This window comes from Mustela erminea, chromosome 14, assembly GCF_009829155.1.
Source record: "Mustela erminea isolate mMusErm1 chromosome 14, mMusErm1.Pri, whole genome shotgun sequence".
NCBI lineage: Eukaryota > Metazoa > Chordata > Mammalia > Carnivora > Mustelidae > Mustela > Mustela erminea.
Window position 1 is genome coordinate 55,036,617 of NC_045627.1, and position 23,013 is coordinate 55,059,629.

General features: G+C 38.1%; 1 protein-coding gene across 9 annotated transcripts in view; it reads right to left on the reverse strand.

Annotated features, from left to right (window-relative positions):
• The window catches only part of CSGALNACT2 (chondroitin sulfate N-acetylgalactosaminyltransferase 2), a 44,159-nt gene that overhangs the window by 2,460 nt on the left and 18,686 nt on the right, over positions 1–23,013 (reverse strand). The window contains exons 3-8 of one of the 9 annotated variants that reach the window (XR_004278965.1): positions 22,481–22,697; positions 20,585–20,686; positions 17,040–17,218; positions 15,401–15,495; positions 4,859–4,940; positions 676–796 (exon numbers count right to left, since the gene is read on the reverse strand). Coding sequence is in view for 7 of the 9 variants with exons in the window: in XM_032314056.1 (XP_032169947.1) it covers positions 4,859–4,940; positions 15,401–15,495; positions 17,040–17,218; positions 20,585–20,686; positions 22,481–22,697 (675 nt within the window). In the remaining 2 variants the exon portion in view is untranslated. Of the gene's footprint in view, positions 1–675; positions 797–4,858; positions 4,941–11,729; positions 11,841–15,400; positions 15,496–17,039; positions 17,219–18,686; positions 18,846–19,509; positions 19,602–20,584; positions 20,687–22,480; positions 22,698–23,013 lie in introns of those variants that run through there. The other 8 variants (XM_032314056.1, XM_032314059.1, XM_032314057.1 and 5 more) reach the window with 8 other exon arrangements.

Below are 23,013 nucleotides of genomic sequence, written 5' to 3' on the forward strand. Positions count from 1 at the left end.
TGGACACACAGGTGATTCAAAGTCACAGGAATGGATGAAATTACTGAAGGAGTTTAGAAAGAAAATAGGGCCCAGATCTAAATGTTAAGCAATACCAATATGTACAGGTTAAACATGCAGAGAAGGATAAATCAGCAAGAGACTGAAAAATGGTCCCAGAGGATGGAGAAAATTCTGAAGAATGAGCTATCAGAGAAGTCAAGTGAAAAAAGTGTCTTCAGGAAGAAACGGTTAAGCATGTGCTGCTCAATAAATTAACTAACCCCCCCCCCCCAAAACAACTAATAGACCTAGCAACATAAATATCACTTATAACCTTACCTACCAGAACAATTCTGATGGAGTGATGTGGCAAATGGCTTACTGGACTGGGTGAACACATGAAATGGGAGATAAAATTGAGACTATTTTCAAACTGGCTTAAGATGAACACCAAACTTTCTAAAGCATGGAGAACACCAATCATTTGGAATTTTTTGAGAATTAGCAAAGGTTCTTAAAAACCAAGAAAAAATCAATTCTTCAATTAAGAGCTAGGTTTCCAAATTATCTCTTCTACCAAATAATTATATGCTACTTAGATTCATACTCACAGGATGACAATAATCCTGAGATCTCTGAAAAGTATTACCTTAAATAGTCACAGCTTTACTAAAAGCTATGTCTAATACATACTGGTTTTTCTTCTTTGTAGATAAAAGGTCTTCAAATATTAGAAATGGTGTAGATACTTAAAATAAATGGGAGACTTCCAGTTTCTGGTCCAGCATATATAGGGCTTCAAAGTCATATTGTCCTAACAAGAAGTAAAAAACCAAACTGAAAAATAAACAAATTTTCTCAGATCCCTCAAAGAAATAAGGTCACAGAGCAAATTGGAGACAGGCAGGTAAAACAGAACCATAACTATGTGAGCAGAAACTCACCACTAGAAATCTCTAGGGGAACCAGTACTAGGGTAGGAAAAAAAAAGTCTGAACTATAGATGATGAATTGCTAGAGGCTGAGGACCAAGCCTGAGAGTTGAAAACTCTGGGTCGTGGGAGGGTCCCTATGCATGTGTGAGTTTTACCTTCTGGAGCTCTAGCAGGTTCTCACTGTGAAGACTGGAGCAAAATCCCCTAGTGTTTTCAGCAAGGGCAGTGGGAACATAATCATTCTGAAACATGCCAGAGCACTTTTCTTCTTAACAAGGCCTGCCTTCAGGAGAAACTATTTTACTACAGTCAAACCTACCTGGAGGAAGGACATACTCAACTTCAGCCCACACTAGTCATCCTGTCTCACTTAAGGTTGGGGGCAGTGTCTGAGAAATACTTGTGAAGTTAATGGTCCAGATACATAATCTCACTAAAGGACTGAGACCTAATCACAGGACTACGGAATGTTTCCTCTTTCTGCACACCTCACCACCTATTATTAAAGGCCTATTTACTGCAGTTTCCTTTGCCCAATATATCATAATCAGCTATGAAGGAAACAATGACACATACCAAAAGACAAAAAACAGATTGAAGACACAGAGCAAGCATCAGAACCAGACTCAGATATGGCAGGGGTATTGAAATTATCAGCCTGGGAATTTAAAACAAGGGCTCTAACAGAAAAAGTAGACAACAAGCAAGAACAGATGGGTAATGTAAGCAGAGAGTGACAGATTCTAAGAAAGAATAAAAAAGAAATGCTAAAGATAAACAGTGTAACAGAGGAAGAATGCCTTTGTATTGGCTGAGGAAAGAATCTCTGAGGTTGAAGACATGTCAAGAGAAACTTCCAAAACTGAAAAGGCAAAAGAAAAGCAAAGAGGATGGCGGTGGGGAAGCCAGATCAGAACAGAATTTCTAAGAACTGTATACAAAAGGTATAACATATGTGTAATGGGAATATCAGAAGGAGAGGAAAGAGAGAAACGAACAGAAGCTCCAAAATGAAAGAGGCCAAATTCCAAACAAGTGCTGCTGGGAAGCCAGGGGCTCCCTTTCTCCTCCAGCCCATAGTCATAAGGTAGAGGATATACCCCAGGAGGTAGTGGGACCCCTGATCCTCCACCCCATGTCCTACTTTTAACTCAGGGGAGATAGAAGTTTGCCAGAGTCTCCATCCCCAGCTCCAGAGGAGGCTTGGAGACTTTTCCCTGGGGAGGAGCCAGTGCATAAGAACAGACTGCTCCAAAGCTCTTCTCGAAGGAACTGACTTTATTTGAAACAGTGTGCGGAAGTTCAAGCCTAAGGGGGCTCTTGAACATAATGGAGATTTTGGTGGTAAGCAATTAAGAGAAGGCTGATAGCTAGCTCCATTAGAGCAATAAGCTAAAATGCAGGCCAGCTAGTTTACTGGAGAGAACAGGGAAAGAGAGAGATAAGAAGAACCCTCCTGAGGTCTGAACAAAACTCAAAGATGTGCCTCAAAAACTACCTTGCAAAAGGGTTCAATTTAATGGGGTCAGACTGCACAGTGATTTTTATGCCCCAGAGCACTGTCAAAAACAAGAGAGCAATGAGTGGAGCCTAACAAGTGGGGGTGTTATCAACAAAGGCACAGAGACCATAAAAGACAGCCCTACTAGGGGCACCTGGGTGGCTGTCAATTGAGCACCTGACTTCAGCTCAGGTCATGACCTCGGGGTCCTGGACTGATCCCTGTGTTGGGCTTCACGCTCAGTGGGGAGTCTGCTTCTCCCTCTCCCTCTGCCCCTCCCCCTGGTCCTCCTATCTCTCAAATAAATAGTCTTTCTATTTTTATTTATTTATTTATCTTAAAAAAGAGAGCCCTACTAAATCCATGTCATCTCAGAGTTGACTGTGCCCATGCCCCAAGGAGTGATATGAGAGGCTTCATATTGCTGGGGAAGGGGGAGATAGAATTCATTAAAATAGTAAAGTCAAGTCAATAAACAAGCAAAAAAAAAAGAACAAAAAACAAGCCCTGGAGTCAGGTGGGAATCAATATCCAGACTTACCATGATATATTACCTAAAATGCCCTGTTTTCAAGAAAAAAATTATGAGGCATGTAAAGAATTAGAAAAGTGTGATCCATATACCAGAAAAAGCAGGCAAGAGAAACTGAGGGCCCAGATGTTAATTTCAAAACTATTATAAATATGTTCAAAGAATTAAAAGAAACCATGCTTAAAGAAGTAACAGAAGGCAAGATGACAATGTCTCATCAAATAGAAAATATTAATTAAGAGAGAGAAATTACATATATAAAAAGAGCCAAGTGGAAATTCTGGAGTTATGGGGCATCTGGGTGGCTCAGCGGGTTAAAACCTCTGCCTTTGGCTCAGGTCATGATCCCGGGGTTCTGGCATCAAGCCCTGCATCGGGCTCTCTGCTCAGCGGGGAGCCTGCTTCCTCCTCTCTTTCTGCTTGCTTCTCTGCCTACCTGTGATCTCTGTCTGTCAAATAAATAAATAAAATCTTTAAAAGAAAAATCTTAAAAAAAAAATTCTGGAGTTAAAAAGGACAATGTAAATGAAAAATTCATGAGAGTAGCTCATTAGTTCTTAATTAACAAAGAATCAGCGAACTTGAAGACAGACCAATTGAGATTATGCAATCCAAAGAACAGAGAGAAAAAAATAATGAAAATTAAAAAAAAAAGAAAATAATAATAATAAAAAATAATGAAAAATGAACAGAGTCTCAGAGAAATGTGGAACACTATTAGCTATACCAACACATACCAAATAGGAATATGAGGAAAAAGATAATGAGAAAGGAGCAGTGAGAAATAACACGGGTTAGAAAGCAGTGATGTATCCTTCCGGTTTTATTAATCCAGAAATCAGGGAAAAGGGCATTAGTTTAACTTAATAGTCCTTTTGTTACTATTTGCTGTTTGCATAATTTAGATGTTACAATGATAAAGAGACAAGGTGAAGGAACTTCCACAATAAATGGCTGATTATAAAAAATAAATGTAAGATGGACTTAAAAAGCACACAAAATATATTCTATTACAAAATATAAAAAAACCCAATATATGCATGTGTATATATAGATAAGTATGTGTATATATATGTAAATATGTATATCTATGTATAGATGTATATACATATCTAGATATATATACACATCTATGTATATATACATATCTAGATATATACACACAAACACACGCATAAATATATAAAATACATTCTTATATGCTATGGAAGTGTAGCCACCGACTGATTAGGAGACATGGAATCAGGTTTCAGCCTGCTTTCTTAAACCATACTCTGATGCATTTTTTGCTGGGTAAGACTGAAGCTAGAGTGGGGCAGGAGGCTTAGACCAGATTCTTCAGGGTTATTTTGGCTTCAAGGAGTGGATGACTAAGCCAGTGACTCCAAGTGCCCCATTCCAACTTCAACCAGAGCTAGAAAGATAAGCTGTCTTTTCATTTGTTTTAAATACTAGGATTTCATTAATAGTTCAATAGACAGTTAAAGGGGGTTTCATCTCTAAATTAAAAAAATGCAAAAGCCCTTGGATTAGATAATCTAACATTACTTCCAGATGTAACAATCTGTGAGCACAACACCAAAGTTATGTAGAGATCTTTTGTAAGAGTATTTGTAACAACCGTAAATATTGGTAACAAGCCAAACAGATGATTTTAAAAACTAGTGTTTTGATTTTAAAGAAACAAGTAAATATTCTATTTTACTTTTTAAAAATGATCTCATTTTTGCTACTTAGAGACATTAATTATAAACTTACTTTGCCTTTCACACCTCTAGATGCCTCTTTTTAGCTAATCTCATTCATAATTTAATAGGAAAATATTTGATTCTGAGGCCTTTGAGAAAAATGCCATAAAGCACAACAGTAAATATGTATACCCCCTCCATAAATATAAGGTATGCTTACCAATTGTCAGGAAATCTGACCGATACTGACAAGTCATTCCAAAGCCAAAATCTCGCCAAAAGCCAGAATCCTTTTTGTGAACCTTCAGTTAAAAAAAATAAATTCAATTTAATACCTCAAGAACTAGAAGTTTTAATCAACAATGAAAAAAATTAAAACTTTCCAAATAACAATTTTTCCTGTCATTTCTGTGACTGACAATGGATCACATGCATTCACATGATTAAATCCTTAAAAATAAAATCAACAAAAATACAGTACTCTCTGTCAGCAAAGGGTTCTTGCTACATTCAATTTAGCTGAATTTAAGCCCTCTGGCAAGGTGCAAACTGGGGTTACTAATAACCAAACAGTATTGTGCCTGAGCTCAAGGAGCTTACATTCCATTCTTGGAGGATAGCAGTTGCACAACTCATATTATAATACACTGTAATTAATTCTGCACAGACCTTATTTGGTGCCTATCCAGCATTCACCTCCCTGCTCCTTACCTAACTGTGTACAGTTTTGCTCTGGCAATTACTTGGCTCCATGTAGCACATGAGCTTCAGGGAAGCTCCTTCCACCCGCAGCTTTAGATTGGACCATGCCTGTATCAGTGGCACAGTGTCACCCAGTTTTTGCAGGAATTGATTGACTAACAGGAACTGGACAAAATTCAGGCCAACATGGTAAAAGGGGAGGGTTGTTGGGAACTCTGGAAAACAAGGCCCCTTCATTCCTCTGAGAGAACTACTAGAAAAGACACTTGCTTTTTTTGGATGGTGTAGGGCAGGAGTCAGCAAACTACAGCCTCCAGGCTAAATCTGGCCTGCCGCCTGTTTTTGAAAATCATTTTATTGGAATACAGCCATACTCATTTGTTTACAAACTGTCTATGTGTATTTCATGGTACAGTGGCATAGTTGAGTAGCTGCAACAGGGATTTAGCTATATGGCCTGCAAAGCCAAAATATTTCTCTGTGGCTCTTTACAGAATAAGTTTGCCAACTCCTGGTATAGGGTATAGATGTGAAGCTTGGAATTGCTACAGTCCTTTAAAATGAAATTGTCACCACTGAAGTCCAAACAGAGAAATAAAAAGAAAATCAGGGTTCTGATGATATATAACCCCAGAATCAAGTAAAAGTTGACACCTGATAAAGATTCTTTATTTTATTCATGCATTCAGCAAGTGTTTTTACCCATCAGACACGGTATTGAGAGCTAGGAACATAGCAATGAATAGAGATGACAAAGTCTCTGCCATCACAGAGCCTCTGTTTTGATGGAAAAATAGCAAATAAATAAATATATATCTCAGGTGGTAATACATGCTAGGAAGAAAAATATAGTAGGAGAAGGGGAGACCATGAGAGACAGAAAGCCCATTTTGGATATAAAGGCCATATGAGGTCTCCTTGAAGAGATAACGTTCGAGCAGGGGCCCTAATGAAATACTGAAGTGAGCTGTGAAATATCTAAAGGAGATCATTCCAGGCAAAGAGGGTAGCATGTATGGTGGCTATGAAGCAGAAAGGGAATGAGTGGGGCAAGAGCAGAGAAAAAAAGGGCAAGAGCAGAGGAATGAGGTCCTGTGGACAAGAAAGGGCTATTAACATTTTTAAAGGATAATTGGTATTACAGTTCTTTTGTATGCATATGGTAATGATCTAGAAGAAGCATAATGTTAGGATAGGAGAGCGTGAAGGATGGCTGGAGGGGAGTGCTTGTTTAGGCATGAAAGATGAGCTCTAGTCCAAGAGAAAAGGACAGGTTGGCCTTATGAAGGGATGTGTGCAGTTCCTCCACTGGGAATGGAGAGAGGCTGATGAGTCTTATGATAGAATAAGGAAGTGAAATGTCTGCTTCTCTGTTCTAAGTGAAATATGAAGCAAGGTATGTGGAGAGTGAGAAGTGGTGAGGGGTGCTGGGAGACAAGAGAAGGAGGACAGTATGGTTGGCCTGCAGGATGGACAGTGGGTAGATCACGGTCAGGTACAAATGTCAGGGCAGCTGTGGAACCCTGAGACCTGTGGTCATCTTTTTAAAGCAGTGGCCCTATACTGGGACTTTACTATAGGTGTGTTTCTTACCCTCCCTATTCCACTACTCAAGCGCCTATGTAAGAGTTGCCCTTAACCAGGCTGGGGTTCTAAGAGAAAACACTGGACAGGGTGAGGGATGAAGGTGAGTATGGCAAGGAGGCTGTGGATAATGACTGACTATAAAGTTGGAGCTTGGTAAGGAGAGACATGAGGATGCAGACATGAGAAGGGTGACAGAAAGGAGAGTTACCTTACCCAAAGTGCAAGGTTCTAAGTTTCCTCTAAGAAATGAAGTTGGAACTAGGATCTGAGAAATAGGCCAGAGTTAGTCAACTGAGGGATGTGCTGGAGAAAGGTCTAGACAAAAGAACAGGTTGTGCAAAGACTTGGGAGGTTGGAGAGAGCATGTGGATGAAGGATGGTGGGACCACGTTGGAGACAGAAGTACAGGTGCCCACAAATGTAGGCCAGAGCTCAGCAAACTTCTACAAAAGAGCAGGCAGTAAATATTTTAGGCTCTGCAGAACATAAAGTCTGTCACAACTATTTATCTTAGCCACTGTAGTGTGAAAGTTGTCACAGACATTAAGTAATCAAGTGAGCATGCTGTGTTCCAATAAACTTTACTTATGGTCGCTGAAATTTGTATTCTTGAAAATATTTGTCAACCACTCTTCTTCATTCATGAGCCACAGAAAACTAGGCAGTAGGCTGTTTTGGCCAACAGACCGTAGACTGATGACCCCTGGTTTAAGGGACCCACAGGGCCACATCAGAGAGAACAGGATACCTGGTCACATATTTTGGCTTTATCCTAATAGCAATGGAAATTCTCTGAAGAGTCAGGACAGGAGGAGTAATATGATCAGGTGACATTTTGGAAAGATCACTCTAGCTAGAGTATAGAGAAGAGATATAAGAGGGGAAAAGAAGGGATGCTGAGAGGATGGTTAAGAGGCAGTAGTTATAATCTGGGAATGGGAAGCTGATGATATGTTCAGAGAGAAAAAATTACCATGATATGTTCAGAAAGAAAAAATTGCATGTGGGTGTAAAAAAAAAAAAAAAAAAAGACTGAGGACAAAGAACTGATAGAAATCAGGAAGTGACTGAATGGGCAGGAGTTGGGGTGAGAGGGACGGATCAACCAAGGCTGACAGCAGCCTGCTGTCCTGGATAATGGGTATGTGGCAGTGCCATCCCCCAATAGTGGGAGCACTGAGGAAAGGGCCCAGAGCTGAATGGTGCAAACCTGGGTTCTGAGCATAATGAATGTGAGTGATCTACAAGGTAGCACATGAAAATACTGCAGATAGCGGGAATGAAGGGAGTATATGGGTCTGCAGAGGAGGCAAATCTTGAGAGGAGTGGGAAGAGTCAGAAAAAGCTGCTGTATGTAATGGGAGAATTGGCTGAAAAAAATAGAAGAACCAGGCAGCACTGAGGACTCAGCTTAAGTTGGAACTAATAAGTGAGGTATGTATTTTCTTTTAAAAAAAATTTTTTTTGGTCAGGGGAGGGCTTCTTCCCCTTCTAGACTGTAAAGCTCCTAGAGGGCAGGACTTTTTGTTGATTTTGATCACTGTTATATGTGGAGCACCTAAAACAAGGCAAGGCACATAGTAGGCTTTCAATGAACATTTGTCAAATGAAATTAATTTATAGAGGTATAATTTCTGTGGCAAAACCAGGTTCCAATATTCTTATCTTCTTAGTCAAAACATAATCCTGGTGCAAAGTATTAAAACAAAACACTCCCCACTCCATGCAAATAAAATAAAACACTCACTCTGACATTTCTACCCCATGACAATTATAATTTTACAAATATTAAGTCTTCCTTTATAACTTAGTTTCTTAAAAAAAATCTCTAATATTATATTATCACACTTGGGGAAAGGAGTCATTGGTTTTTTTTTTTTTTTTTTTTTTAAAGATTTATTTATCTATTTGACAGAAACACAGTGAGAGAGAGAGAACACAGCAGGGGGAGTGGGAGAGGGAGAAGCAGGTTTCCTGCCAAGCAGGGAGCCCGATGTGGGCTTGATCCAAAGACCCTGGGACAGTGACCTGAGCCAAAGGCAGATGCCCAACAACTGAGCCACCCAGGTGCCCCACAGTTTTGTTCCATTTTTAAACAACACATTTCCACTGTCTGTAATCCCGAATTGTTAATGTTTTATTTCATTTTTCTCTCTCCCTCTCCTAAGCAAGTTGGGGGATGCAGGTGTCCACAGATAATCTACATCTCCAGCCCCCAGGCCCTCACAGGCTGCCAGGTTCACAAATCCATGTGGCAACTTGACACCTTCCCTTGGAGGTCTAATAAACAACATATACACCTACCACGCTCAGGTTGAATCCCTAATCTCTCCTTCTGCCATTCCTGTCTTTCATTCCTCACATCTAATTATCCAGCAAGTTCTGTCAGACAAATCATACTTCAAACTTTCTCCGCGATTACCATCCTTACCCAAGCCACGGTCACCTCCTTGGCACACTGTAAAAGCCTAACTGGCTATTTGTAGCTACAGCCAGCCACACCCCATCCATTCTTTACAGAATCAAAACCCTCCCCAGGTTTTCTATCATACTGAGCTTAAACTCCTTATAGCTCAACATGACTGGCCCAGCTTTGTGCCCTAGACACCTTAGGAAACCTAGTAGCTGTTCCTTTTGCTTGGGACTGTCTTTCCCCAGTTAATAGGTAGCAGGTTCTTTCCTGTTATTTGGATGGCCTCTCCAACAGCCTCATCTCAAAAAGGTCTTTCTGACTAAACACACTACAGAAACACCTAATCATTTTTCACAACTCAGCCCGTTTTAATGATCTGCATGGTATTTATTAATTGACTTCATCTTCTGTCTCTTCCTACCAGAATAAAGATTCTTATGAATAATAACCATGTCTATATGGTTCTAGGTGCTGGGGATTCCAGCAGTAAATAGTGGCTGGCCTAGAATGAACCCTATTGGATGAATTATGGTAACACAGGCAAGTTTGTGCAGTGGATAAGAGTGGAGATACACTGCCCGGGCCCCTGGCCCCAGCCATGCCAGCCGTGCAACTAGGCAGGCACTCAACCACCAGATGGTTGTGTCCTCATCTGTAAAACAGGGGTAATAATAGCATATACCTCAGAGGTGTAAGAAGGATTAAATGAGTTAACATGTATGAAAAACAGAACAATAGCTTACCCAAAGAAAAGGATAGCTAAAAAAATAGTATTAGTATTAAAATATAAAAAATACACATAATTTCCCTTTTTTAGACTTTATATTTTCCTCTACATTTACATGGCTGTATAATCTACATTTCATGAACATTTTCCTCTTGCTACCTATTCACCATCGTATGTACTATAATTCATTATTTTTACAGTTTTGCTGCTTCCAATGTTGTTGATATTATTGTATGTATTGCTGCTCTACGGTTCTGTTTTCTCAGGGTAGACTCCTGGGAATGGAGATTACAGAATCAGAGGGATGAACCTATTTGAAAACTCCTGATCCAGAAAGCCTGTCTGCATTCCTACACCACCAGCATGGATGGAAGAACTCCTACCCCACCGCCTCGCTTGCATGGCTGTTTTAAAAACTGATTTTACAGCAGCAAAAAAGTATTGCACTGCTGTTTTTTATTTATTCTTAGTAAGGCTGGTTAAATATGTTTATTATGAAATACTACCAACTGTCTTTCAGCCTTTTTTTTCTAATGGTGTATTTCCTGTTTACTTTTAATATCAAGGAGAAAATATTACACATTATGGAGAGCAAGCTTTTGTCTTATTTTAAGTGGGGAGATTGAAGTTTAGAAAGGGTAACTTGCAAAGGTTACAAAGTGAAACTACAACTTGAAGTGGAAGTATTTAAACTTATTTTTTTGTGTGGAACATCTAGAATGAACCCACATTCAAATCATTCTTCTCCCACATCCTCCCAAACCAGACAAGAATATTAGCATGCTTTTACATTCCTCTTCACCCTCACATATTGACTCTATTTAGCACTGTGTTTATCAAGCAATTTTTTTTTATAAATAAGATTTTTATTTTGGAGTAATTTTAGATTTACAGAAAAGCTGCAAAGTAGTAAACAGAGTTCCTGTATACTTCTCACCTAGTTTTAACTTCACCTAAGTGTTATTATCTTACATTGTTGTTGTGGTACATAATAAAAACAAGAAACCAACACTAGTACATTACTATTAACTACATTTTATTTATTTTTAAAGATTTTACTTTTTGAGAGAGAGAGAGAGAGAGAGTGAGAACGCATGAGGAAGAAGCAGACTCTTGCTGAGCAAGGAGCTGGTTGCAGGACTTGAACCTAGGACTCTGGGATCATGACCTGAGCTGCAGGCAGACGCTTAAATGACTGAGCCACCCAGGCACCCAACTATTAACTACATTTTAGACTTTATTTGGATTCTACACGTTTTCCTTTAATGTCCTTTTTTCTGTTCCAGGATCCAGTCCAAGGCACCACACTGCATTCATTTGTTATGTCTCCTTGGTCTGGAAACTCATAATTTCTCAGTCTTCCTTGTTTTTTGATGATCCTGACACTTTTTAAAAAATTCCTTTTTTTTTTTTTTAGTAATACCCACACCCACTCTGAGGCTCAAACTCACAACCCTGAGTTCAACAGTCGCATGCTCTTCCAACTGAGCCAGCTAAGCACCCTTGACCTTGACACTTTAAAGTATTGCTGAGGTATTTTGTGGAATACTCTTCAATGTGGGTTTGAATGAAGTGTTTCTCATGATTAGGTTTCTGGAAGGAAGGCCACAGAAGTGAAATGCCCTTCTTGATTCATCAAATCAGGGGTGCATAATAACACTGGTGATGTTAACCTTCATTACTTGGCTTAAGGTGGTATCTGCCAGGTTTCTCCACTGAATAGTTCTCTTTCCATACTCAATTCTTTAGAAGTGAGTCACCTGGCTCCACCTACTGGAAAAGAAAGTATCTACATAAGTTATTCAGAATTCTGTAGCAAAGATTTAGCTCTTCTCCCTTATATACTCCTATCTAATCAGTCTCTCCATTGATTTATTATTATTATTTATTCACTTGCTAATTTATTTATATCAGTATGTACTCATGGATAGTTATTTTATGCTTGGGGTTGCAATCCAGTACTATGTTATTTATTTTGTTGCTCAAATTGTTCTAACTTTGCCATTGGGAGTTTATTCAGGCTCCTGCTGTATCCCTTTGATATACCCTTATCCTCTTTTTTTTTTTTTGAGTACTGCCTTACAGTCTGGAGCTTCAGGCTCCTTGATTTCCTGTCCCAGATCCTAAGATCTGGGAGCTGGGTATGTTGGTTACTCTTAGGGTATTACTGCTTCTAGGTTCTCTCAGGGGACAGGGCTAGGTAATACACATTTGTATGTGTACCCTTTGAACTTTAAATCCCCAACTGCTATTCATTTCTTTTTTATTATGTGTTTCATCAACAACTACTTAAACAAGTTTTACTGGGGTTTTAGTGCTGGTGACTACTGTTTTATTCTCGGGTCTTCTTTCAAACGGGTTCATTTCTCATTCTGCTGAAGAGATCTGTAAGAAGTAAACCTTGAGTCCTTGAATATTCAACAATATCTATTTTGCCCTCAAATAGGTGAAATATAAATTACAGAATTAAAGTTATTTCTCTCACAACATTCAAGATATTGTTTTATTGTCTTCTAGCACCAATTATCATCAAAAAGAAGGCAAATGCCAATCCGATTCTTACTCCTTTGCAGACAAGTTCTCAAATGCCAGACTTGTCTTTCCTTAGCTCTTCGAAGTTTTCTTCTATTTCATCCACTGTCTGTTCTCGCTTTTCTCTCCCTTCTGGAGCTCCTTCTAACAATTTTGGGAGCTTCTTGAGTGATTCCTCATGTCTCAATTTTTCTCTACATTATTTCTTGGTCTTTATGTGCCCAGGTAACTTGTCTTCTAGTTACAAGCTTGTTTCAACTGTAACCGTTCCAATATTCAGCCCATTTACTGAGTTTTAGATTTTCACAATTTCCAAGTTGACCTTTTTAGCAACAAATTTAGTCTTACTAATTTAATGTTTTCTTTCCCTGAAGACTTATTTACCTTAAATTGTTTTCATTCTCTATTCATATTCTCATGTGATATCTTTTCTGTTTATTAAAATTTGGTGCCTCCCTTTCATAGTGTTGGTTTGGCTACTCTCAGTTAACTGCTACTGTTTTTTGTTTCAAAAATCATTGTTCAGGGGCACCTGGGTGGCTCGTCAGTTAAGCAACCAACTCTTGATCTCAGCTCAGGTCTTGACCTCGGGGTCTTAAGTTCAAGCCCTATGTTGGGCTCCACGCTGGACAATGAGCATACTTAAAGAAAAAAAAATATCATTGTTCAAAAACCCTTGGCTGTCAGTAAGATTACAGGGGCCTATCTTTAGTAATAGTGGAAGAGGGGCTGAATGTGGTCTTGGGGACAATGTGCCAACAGCAGCTCATTTTCAGAGCCTGGCGCTCCCTATCCATCCTACAACTCAATATTACCAAAACCTTACCCTACCTCTCTTGCTCCAGGGACCACATATATACTGCCGCAGCCTGTAGTCCAATCCCTGTGATGCCTGCTGCGTAGCACATGCCCAGAGAATATGTACTCCATCATGCTCTGTCTTCCATGAGCTCAGAGGATCAGAGGATACAGAGCAGCCCCATCTTGTGTTCTCCTGAACATATTCCAGATTCTTCTTTCTTCTATCAATCCTATGCCAACTATTGCCACTTTATATCAATTTCTCAAAATTTTCTACCAAGGGCACTTCTCTCATTTTCCAAAGCTAATATACTTTTTTCTTTTTAGTAATTCACTTTTACAAAGGATTTAGGGTTTCAGATAAGGCAAATGTGGGTGCTTGGTTTGTCATTTTGATCCCATTTGTTTCTATATTCCCAAGTAATACTGGCCTACACATAAGGCAGAGGGGGGTGTGTGTATACAGACACATCAACTGTAGCTAATAGCTATATTGCTATAGCATCAACTGTAGCTATTAGATATATTGCTTATTATATCCAGCCCCTCTGCTAAAGGCAGGACTGGAGTCTGAAGATAATGTTGGCTTCATAAAACTTATTAAGTAGGTCATATGGTATTACTTTAACCTGTTCTTCAAAAGTTTGGAAAAACTCACCAATAAAACATTGTACCTATTCATATGCAGGGTAATTTTTTTGATAACTGTTCTAATTTTTAAGTGGTTCTTAGTCTTTTCAGAGCTTCCATCTCTTTTATATATAAAATGCTAACACAAAATTTGCTTGTGTTAATAGTTTATAAGTTCTCAAATCTTTTATTTAGAATTTTAAAAATTTACCATATAAAAAATTGATTCCTCTCAGTTGTCATATTTTCCTTTTTACCCCAAATCTGCCCACTTTGGTTAAGAAATTTTTTTTTTTTGCACATAAAGAATAAGCTACTATATATTAGTCAAACTATTATTTTTGGTTCATTAATTTCTGCCTTATCTTTATTTCTTTTCTCAGAGTTACTCATTTTTTTAATATCTTAAATTGACTTCTTAGTTCATTTATTTCCATTTTTATTTAATATTAACAATAAAAGATTAAACTAAGTGCAATATAGTATTCTTGACTGGAACCTGCAACACGAAAAGGACATTAGTAGAAAAATTGGTGAAATCCTAATCTACAGTGTAGTTAGTAGTAACTTAGCAATGTTAATTTCTCATTTTGACAAATTGTTCCATAAGATATTATTCTGAGGGAAAACGGGGTGGAATACAGGAATGCTCTATACAATCTTTCCAACTTTTCTGGAATAATTTAAATTATTCCAACATAGTATGTTTACTTAAAGTAAAAAAAAAAACTTATATAACTTTATCAATAACTGTAAGTTCTGTTATGGGCATTCCCACTCCATGACTTCTTTAGTAATTAACCACAGAATATCATTCCTTCTTAGTTTATTTTGTAGTTTTAATTTCTAGTAAATAAGGTTTTTAAAATTAAAACTTATTTTCAGTATTACTGAGAATACATTGGCAGAAGTGACTGTAAAATCTACATATTCTAGAACATTAAGTTTTCTCTGTGGCCTAATTTTCTTTCCCTCTCTAGAATGATATTTGATTCTAAAACAGGAAATGGAAAATCACCTTATGGGGAGTGGTAAAAGATACTATGAAAAGTGTTTATAATAACTAGAGTTTGGGGGGGCTCCTGGGTGGCTCAGTCAGTTAAATGTCTGTCTTTGGCCCAGGCCATGACCCTGGGGTCCTGGGATTGAGTCCTGAATCAGGCTCCCTGCTCAGAGGGAGAGCCTGTTTCTCCCTCTCCCTCTGTTGCTCCCCTGGCTTGTACTCAGTCTCCTATAAATAAATAAATAAAATCTTAAAAAAAAAAAAAACTACAGTTTTTTATCGAAACTTTCTTTTCTACTTGTGAAACAAACATAAAGGAATCTAGCAAGGATCGTTGTGGCCTTTCATAACTAACAATGAGTCTTACCAGCTGCTGCTCCACAGGTGGTGGTACATCCTGACTGGCATAAACAATGGCAGGGTTGTAAAGACTGAAAACCACAGGGTAAAACACCTTCTTACCTATAAATTAAAATACACAGTTACATCACATAACAAAGTCATAAAATGAAAGACTGATCAATACCGTGTTATCAATATTTAATACTGCTATTTCTTTAGTCATATATGGTGACTTTATCAATGTTGTATTTTGTCAATTTTCAGGCTACTAAACATCATGCTGATTTGATGAACATGATGATTTTATAATGTATCAGTAGCTACAAAATTTATAACCTAAAAGAGACTAAAAAACAGACTAAAGGGTGTAACACACATTTACTCCATTTGACTTTGGAGAGATACACAAGTTTTCGGTCAGTTATTCAATAGGTGAGCTATTTACTACTCATCATTTCATCTGATTAGCAGTGATAGATGTAGGTTAACGTCTGACAATCACCAAGAACTTAGAAATGTGTTAAATCCATCCTTCAAAATGAATCACAAGAACAGTAAATCCAAAGAATACTATAAAATCAACAGATTTGTATACAATAATTAAAATACAGAATTGCAGACAGATTTTGGTAAGATTTGGAAAAGTTAAAAATACCTGATCTAATAGCCTCTGCAGAAAATCTTGTCATTAGCATTCAAACTGATAGCAGTGAAGGGGCCTGTGAAGACTAAGGAGCCTTCAACAGAGAAGCCCTTGCTAAGATGGGCCTCAGTTAGACATGATAATATAAAGTGCTCAGGAACCGTCAAGTACTTGTGGTAATGTGGCAGCCTTTCTATTACAAAATCCCTACTAGATGCTCATCTCACCTTTGTTAAAATTCACTTAGGGAATGGAAGTTCAATTCCCAAGGAAAATCTATTTCTAGACATTAAAGTATTTCTTTTACATTGAGCAAATATGTCCTTCCACTTTCACATTGTGAACTTCATATTGTCTGGTGCAAAAAAAGTAAACCCAACCCTCATTTATTCACTAGGTGCTCAAAGAGTTCCTCATAAAGATCCCTAATGAAAATAATTAATAGGCTAATTAATTTGCAGGATATGAATAGTTCTACACAAAAAGCATTTACTAGGAGTTTTTTTGGCACAGAAAATTTTCTTTTCACATTTAAAATAAAATTTGATTTATAAAAATATCATTTGCTCATACATTTTCAAAAAATACCTATAACATAAAGCAAAGTACAGTAAATGATCCCCATATGTAGTATGGATGCCAAGCACCATCTATATCTAGGCTTCTTCATGTGTGTGTGTCTCTGTTGGTACCACCTGCCTGAGGTAGAGTACTTCTTTCACACATCTCCATGTTGTCTGCTTGGCTCTTTTTCTGATAAGTGCTGCTTCCTCCTTGTCAATTTTAAGACATTTTCTTTGCTTTTGTTTATTTGGATTCAAATTTTGGCAATGGATTTGGCCACAAGAGCACAGGGGTATGAACTTCAGAGGGGCAAATTTTAACTTTTCTACTTAATATTCCAGTTAAAGTATGCCTAATATAACTTTAAGAAAACATAATTAACTTGATCCAAAATATGGGACATGCTGACACTGTTCTCAATTTCTACACTCAACTCATCTACCAAGATTTTACGCACCTGGCTCAGCATTTAACCGGCAGCTGTTAAGGAATTCAGCTGAGAAATATATATCAACATCACAGAAAAACATCAAGACCTCTCCCTTGTCCCAAGCTCGGGCACCCACATTTAGTCCTCGTCCACGATTAAATTCTTCATTCAAGGAGACCAAAGTGTAATTGTGAAAATTAGACTCACTAGGAGGAAAGCATATACAACAAAGGGTAAGTCCCACTTAAAATTTAACAACTCTCTTCTTTCAACAAGACTTACAAAATATGTCTTATACTTCAAGTATTTTTCAATTTTGGTTCTACAGTCATATAGGGAAAGGAAATTATCAGCTTCACATATATGATCAACATCAGGGACAGATATTCACTAAATGGCCGTATCTGAGGCAACATGTTTGTGGTGTGAGCTTAAAAAGTGTTGAGGGATCACTGCTCCTCAGGATCTTAAAAACTTATTGGGGAGATAAGGAATATACACATGGAAAAATGGCCATAATGTTTGGTAATAAACAATGCATTCCATATGAATGGTACATTCAAAGAGTGCTCTTGTGTTTTTTGGATCTTTGCTCACATGTCCTCTTATCGGAGGGATTCCCCTCATTCCATTTGTGAAGTTGTCCCGACCTCCCTCTCTTTAATCTTTATCCCCCTGCCCAGTTTTGCTTTCCTCAGCAACACCAGACATGTTTGTTTGAGTGTCTCCCCCCACCCACTGGAACATAAACTCCATGAGAGCAGGGATTTTGTTTTGTTCATTATTGTGGATATAGTGTGCCTCCTCAAAGAGTAGAGTTCAATAAATATTTGCTGAATGAATGAATGAGCAGCAGTTCTGAGAAAAAAGTTTGCTTTTGTCTGAGAGTAGTTAGAGACTAGAGAGGTTAGAAGCAGAATTAAAGTTATGCCTTGGTTAAATTCCTGAATTTGGTAGTGAGTTTAAAGGTTATTCCAATTAATTATTCTCAAAGGCAAAAAGGTAAGAAAGTAGAAAGCATTTTAGAGAACAGAGATTAGACAAACTGGATCAGAACGAAGGGATCCTAAATTGGGAACAATGAGAGAAGACCAGAAAAGGGGACAGACTGAGGAGTAGCTTCTGTGAGAAGTTAAAGAAGTTGGTCAGTGTCCTTGAGGCAAGGAGTTTTTCTGCCAGGGCAGTTCTCACAGTGAAGTCCCAACACCCACAGCATCAGCCTCCCCCGGGAAAGCAATAGAAATGCAAATTCTTGGGCCCCACCCCAGACCCCTGAATCAAATACTAAGGGTGATGCTGAGCTTCTGTGTCTCTCTTGGTTAAGTCACACCAGGGGACTCGGATGTTAAAGGTGGAGAACTACTAAGCTAGGATATGGCCAGATCAAAAAGGGGCATTTTAGGAAGATTACTCTTTATAAATGTATAGAATGGGAATGGAGAGATGGAAGCAAAGGCTCAAATAGTTTCCAGAGAGGACTCCATATGCTCCGAATGCCCACATTACCCTTCTCATGGATATCAATCTCTCCCTTCTTTTGAGAAAACTGCTGATTACCACGTCACACTCCCACCACCTAGTGGAGGAACTAATCATAGAATACCCAAACCACAGTAATTTCCTAGAGGCAGGGACCAAACTCAAGCTGGGCCAATCATAATACCCAAATCCCACCTGGCCATAGTGACTGACTTAAGAGTGGGCAAAACTCCTTCCCTGGGCTTTTCTCAACTGGATCTGGGAGAAAGCTCTTTCCTCTCTGATGGCAAAGCTGAGAAGATGTGAGCCCAAAGCCGCCAACAGCCATATACCTCACATGTGGAAGAAGCCAATCTGCAATAGGAGAATGAAGTCAACAGGCAGAGAAAAACAGACAAGAGGACAAGAGAATTTTCATGGTGCTCAAGTCTCTGGTTCCAGTCCCTAAAATATCAAAGCTGTTTTGGTTTTTCTCCCCAAATTTGGCTGTAATAATCCCTTCAGTTTGGGGACTATCCAAGATTCTTCCATTAACACTCTCAGTTTCCTTAAGCAAGTTCAAGATGGGTTTCTATCATGTGCCACAGAGGAGTCTTAAGTAATGCAGTGATAGCTTCAGTGGTACCAATGTAAGTGCCTGGCATTTAGTGGGTGACCTGAAAATGGTGAAGAGGGAAGAGAAGGAAAGAAATGAAGGAGGGGGAACAAGAGTTAAGGTGGTGGCAGTAGCAGGGAAAGGACAGGGAAAAGGTCCTGGGCAGTAAGTAAGAACTGACTAGAGGTAAAGAATGAAAGATGCTAGCTCTCAGACATGAAGCCCAGGGGATCATGATAATGGTCTTAGTCTGAACTGAAAGAGGGTCACCAAGAGAAACAGCTAGTGTGAAGGGAGAAGAAAAGACAGTATTTGTTTTTTTTAATACATGTACTGTGAGAGTCCCTTTGGGGTAGGAACTATAACACTCTCTTCTGTGCTCATCTATTCCAACCACCCCAGTTAGACTCCCGAGCAGTGTACCTGGAACATAGTTGGTGGGACTCAAGGAATGTTAGTTGAACAATTCGAGAAGAATGGCCGGCCAAATCTGGACTCTTAGGGAATGGCCACAACTAGCAGAAAGGTAAAGAAGCAGGTAAAGGATACAGAGTTGGCTTGGTCTGAAAAGGCAATCAACCTAAAATTTTACACTGTAACATATTTACATTTACAAAATATATTCATTTTACAAACATCAGAGGAATATGTTAAGAAAAAAGTACTGGTTAGGCATCAAATGTAAAAAAGCGACCAAAGAGGATGACAGAAAAAAGGCTGAATTTGGCAGTTAGGTCATAACTTTGGGCCTATAACTTAGAGATGAAAAGGCTGAAAAGCTATAGAATTAATGTCGGAGTATTAAGGAATTACTAATTCATTCATTCAAACCTCTGAGTACCTACTATGTGCCAGGTACTATGTGAGTTGTCTGATTAGAGAACTACTGTTTGGTGAGGTTTAGCTATGAAAGAACAGAAACCTACCAGCAGCTACTGGTACTACAGAGTCAGGTGGTGGTGGCTTAAGGACAGGAGAGACCTAAGCATTATTTGAAGGGCAAGAAGAAGGAACTTGGGAAAATGGAAGGAAAGAAAGGTGACAAGTGAGAGAAAAGCTTAGGAGATGACATCAAAGTGAAGGGATTAGATTTAGAAAAAGGGGAAGAGTCCAACAGAAGGGAATGAAGAAGTAATAAATGGAGGCAAATAAATAGAAGGTGGCTGGGCCACAGAGTGAGAGGGCTCAGATCATGCCAGGCTGGCTGCCAAGAGGTCAGGGAAGACGAATCATTTAGAGCTGCATGAGTGAACTTAGGGGTGAAATGAGGAACTTACTAGCACCACCACTCATTTGCTCAGCCAACTTTTAAAGAGCAGCTATTAAAAATCAACTCATTACGGTGTGAAGTGTGTAAATCTGGCGATTCACAGACCTGTACTCCTGGGGCTAATAATACATTATATGTTTATAAAAAAAATCAACTCATTAAATATCTGAAATTCTCATTCTTCTAATGTTATGTATCAAGACTTCAATTTGGACATGGTTCACCAACCTTGTGACAGATTCTAGGATAGACTTGACTTTAGATAATCCTTCTTTACCAAAATACACCACTGTGAGATGAATTCTCTTGTCCTGATGAATACACACATCCCTAATAGAATTGAAAAATAAAGTTCATTCAAAAAAATATATAAGGCACTACTCATTCAGAAAGCAGTCACATGAAGTTTTAACAAAACAAGTAAGGCATTACTCATTTAGAATGACACTGCATGAAGCTTTAAGTAAATATAAAAGTGGAAATATTGCTGAATTATTAACGACATAATAATATAAGCAAATGCATAACAATATAACCACATGAATACAGTCCTTGAAGGTCCATAGAAGTTGCCATATTCCAAAATATTTTTGAAACTTTTGCTTTGGTATTGCCTTCAGAAGCAAATTACAAGTTACTCAAGGAAAGAAGTCTAAAAACCAAATAAATAAATATTCAAGTTGCTAGTCAAGAGTTATTTTGTCCTCAGACTGGCTAATTCCAGAAATTATACCTCTCATCAAGGAATAAATATCTGCCATGGCTGAGATTACTTACTGTAAAGAATAATGTAGCATCTGAAAGCAATTCCAAGAAAAGCAGTTAAAAATGCTTTAGAAAATCAGATCTCAGGTGACCAATTTCAAATAGGCAAAACTCATTTGGAAGCATGATTTCTAGATATTCTGCTACAGAGCAGCATTAACTTTTATTTATGTATTTATTTATTTTTAAACTTTTTTTTTAAGATTTTATTTATTTATTTGACAGACAGAGATCACAAGTAGTCAGAGAGGCAGGCAGAGAGAGAGGAGGAAGCAGGCTCCCTGCTGAGCAGAGAGCCTGATGTGGGGCTCGATCCCAGGACCCTGAGATCATGACTTGAGCTGAAGGCAGAGGCTTAACCCACTGAGCCACCCAGGCGCCCCAAACATTAATTTTTAAATCCAATGATTTCAATATGAGAATAAAGATTGGGATTATAAAGCATTAAAACTAGCATATTAAAATATTAAAAACATGGCAATTGTCAAACAAAAAGGCAAAACTTTCCTCACATGGCTACCTTGATATATACTTGTTAACATTTTAACACTTCAGCATTTTAAAATATCCAAATTTAATGACAAAAAAAGGAAAAAATTATTTTAAAAATTATTATAGTCTCTGCTTCTCAAGATGGAATAACTCTCATTTTTAGTTAAATGTATTTCTAAAATTATTTCAATGTTAAAATTCCAATTGTTCTTAGGGAATTTTCTGGAGAAAAAGCAATGACCTGTCCTGTATGTTCATTGGGAAAGCAATTATGAGCATAAAGGTTTGTCAAAAGACATGCAACCTGTATCCTTAAAATATGTGGGTTTTATTGTATGTAAATTGTGCCTCCATAAAGCTATTTTTAAAAATTCAACTCATCCTAAAATGAACTCACACACAATTATAAAGGTCGTCAAATATAGTTTCTAATCGTTGTCACTCTCAATTTACTTCAAAATTCAAATTGCCAGGGACACCTAGGTGGCTCAGTTGGTTAAGTAGTTGGTTAAACAGCTGCCTTTGGCTCAGGTCATAATCCCAGCGTCCTGGGATTGAGTCCCACATCTGGCTCCTTGCTCAGCAGGAAGCCTGCTTCTCCCTCTGCCACTCCCTGCCACTCTGTCTCCCTGTGCTCACTCTCTCTGAGAAATAAATAAAATCTTAAAAAAAAATTCAAATTGCCAATAACACAATATATTATACATGATTTTAAAAAAAGAGTATCAAAAACTAAGATTCCCCAAAGCCTATAAAATTACCCTGGAATTCTAAGTAATCACACTCAGTGAAGATAAATTAAGCAAATCAGCATGAAATGTGATTTTTTAGAAGTGCTTAGCCAAATCATTAAGCCCTGCGAGTTACCTGAAGTTCTGCATAAACTGTGCAAATGCTTCAGTTCTTTCAGCAAGTGGCACAATGATATTAATAATTGATCTAGTAATGTCAATCATCTCGCTCTTCACTTTCATGAGAGGTCCAAAAGGGCGGAAGAGGGTCACATGTCTATATTCCATAAGGTCTGCTTTCTTAAAAAAGAGTTCATACTGTGTGCCCTTATCTCTCTCGGTGCGATAATAACCTAAAGGAAAGAGTTAGGGACAAAGATGTCTCCATGTCAAAGTTTATAAATTCAATGTGAATACTGATTTTACTCAGAGATCAAAAGTACAAAACCAGACATGTAGTGTTTTTAGTCATTTTGTGAAAATAATTATCCCTATTGTACAGTTGAAAACAATTATTTATTTAAAAGGAGAGGTTACAAAAAATGTTCACTCCTCTATTATTAGTCAATTCAAAAATATGTTCCAAATCACAATTATTCCTTTTTACATATGACTTTTTTTAGTAGTATAGCCTATCAGCACAGTAATCATATGATGAAAATAAATTAC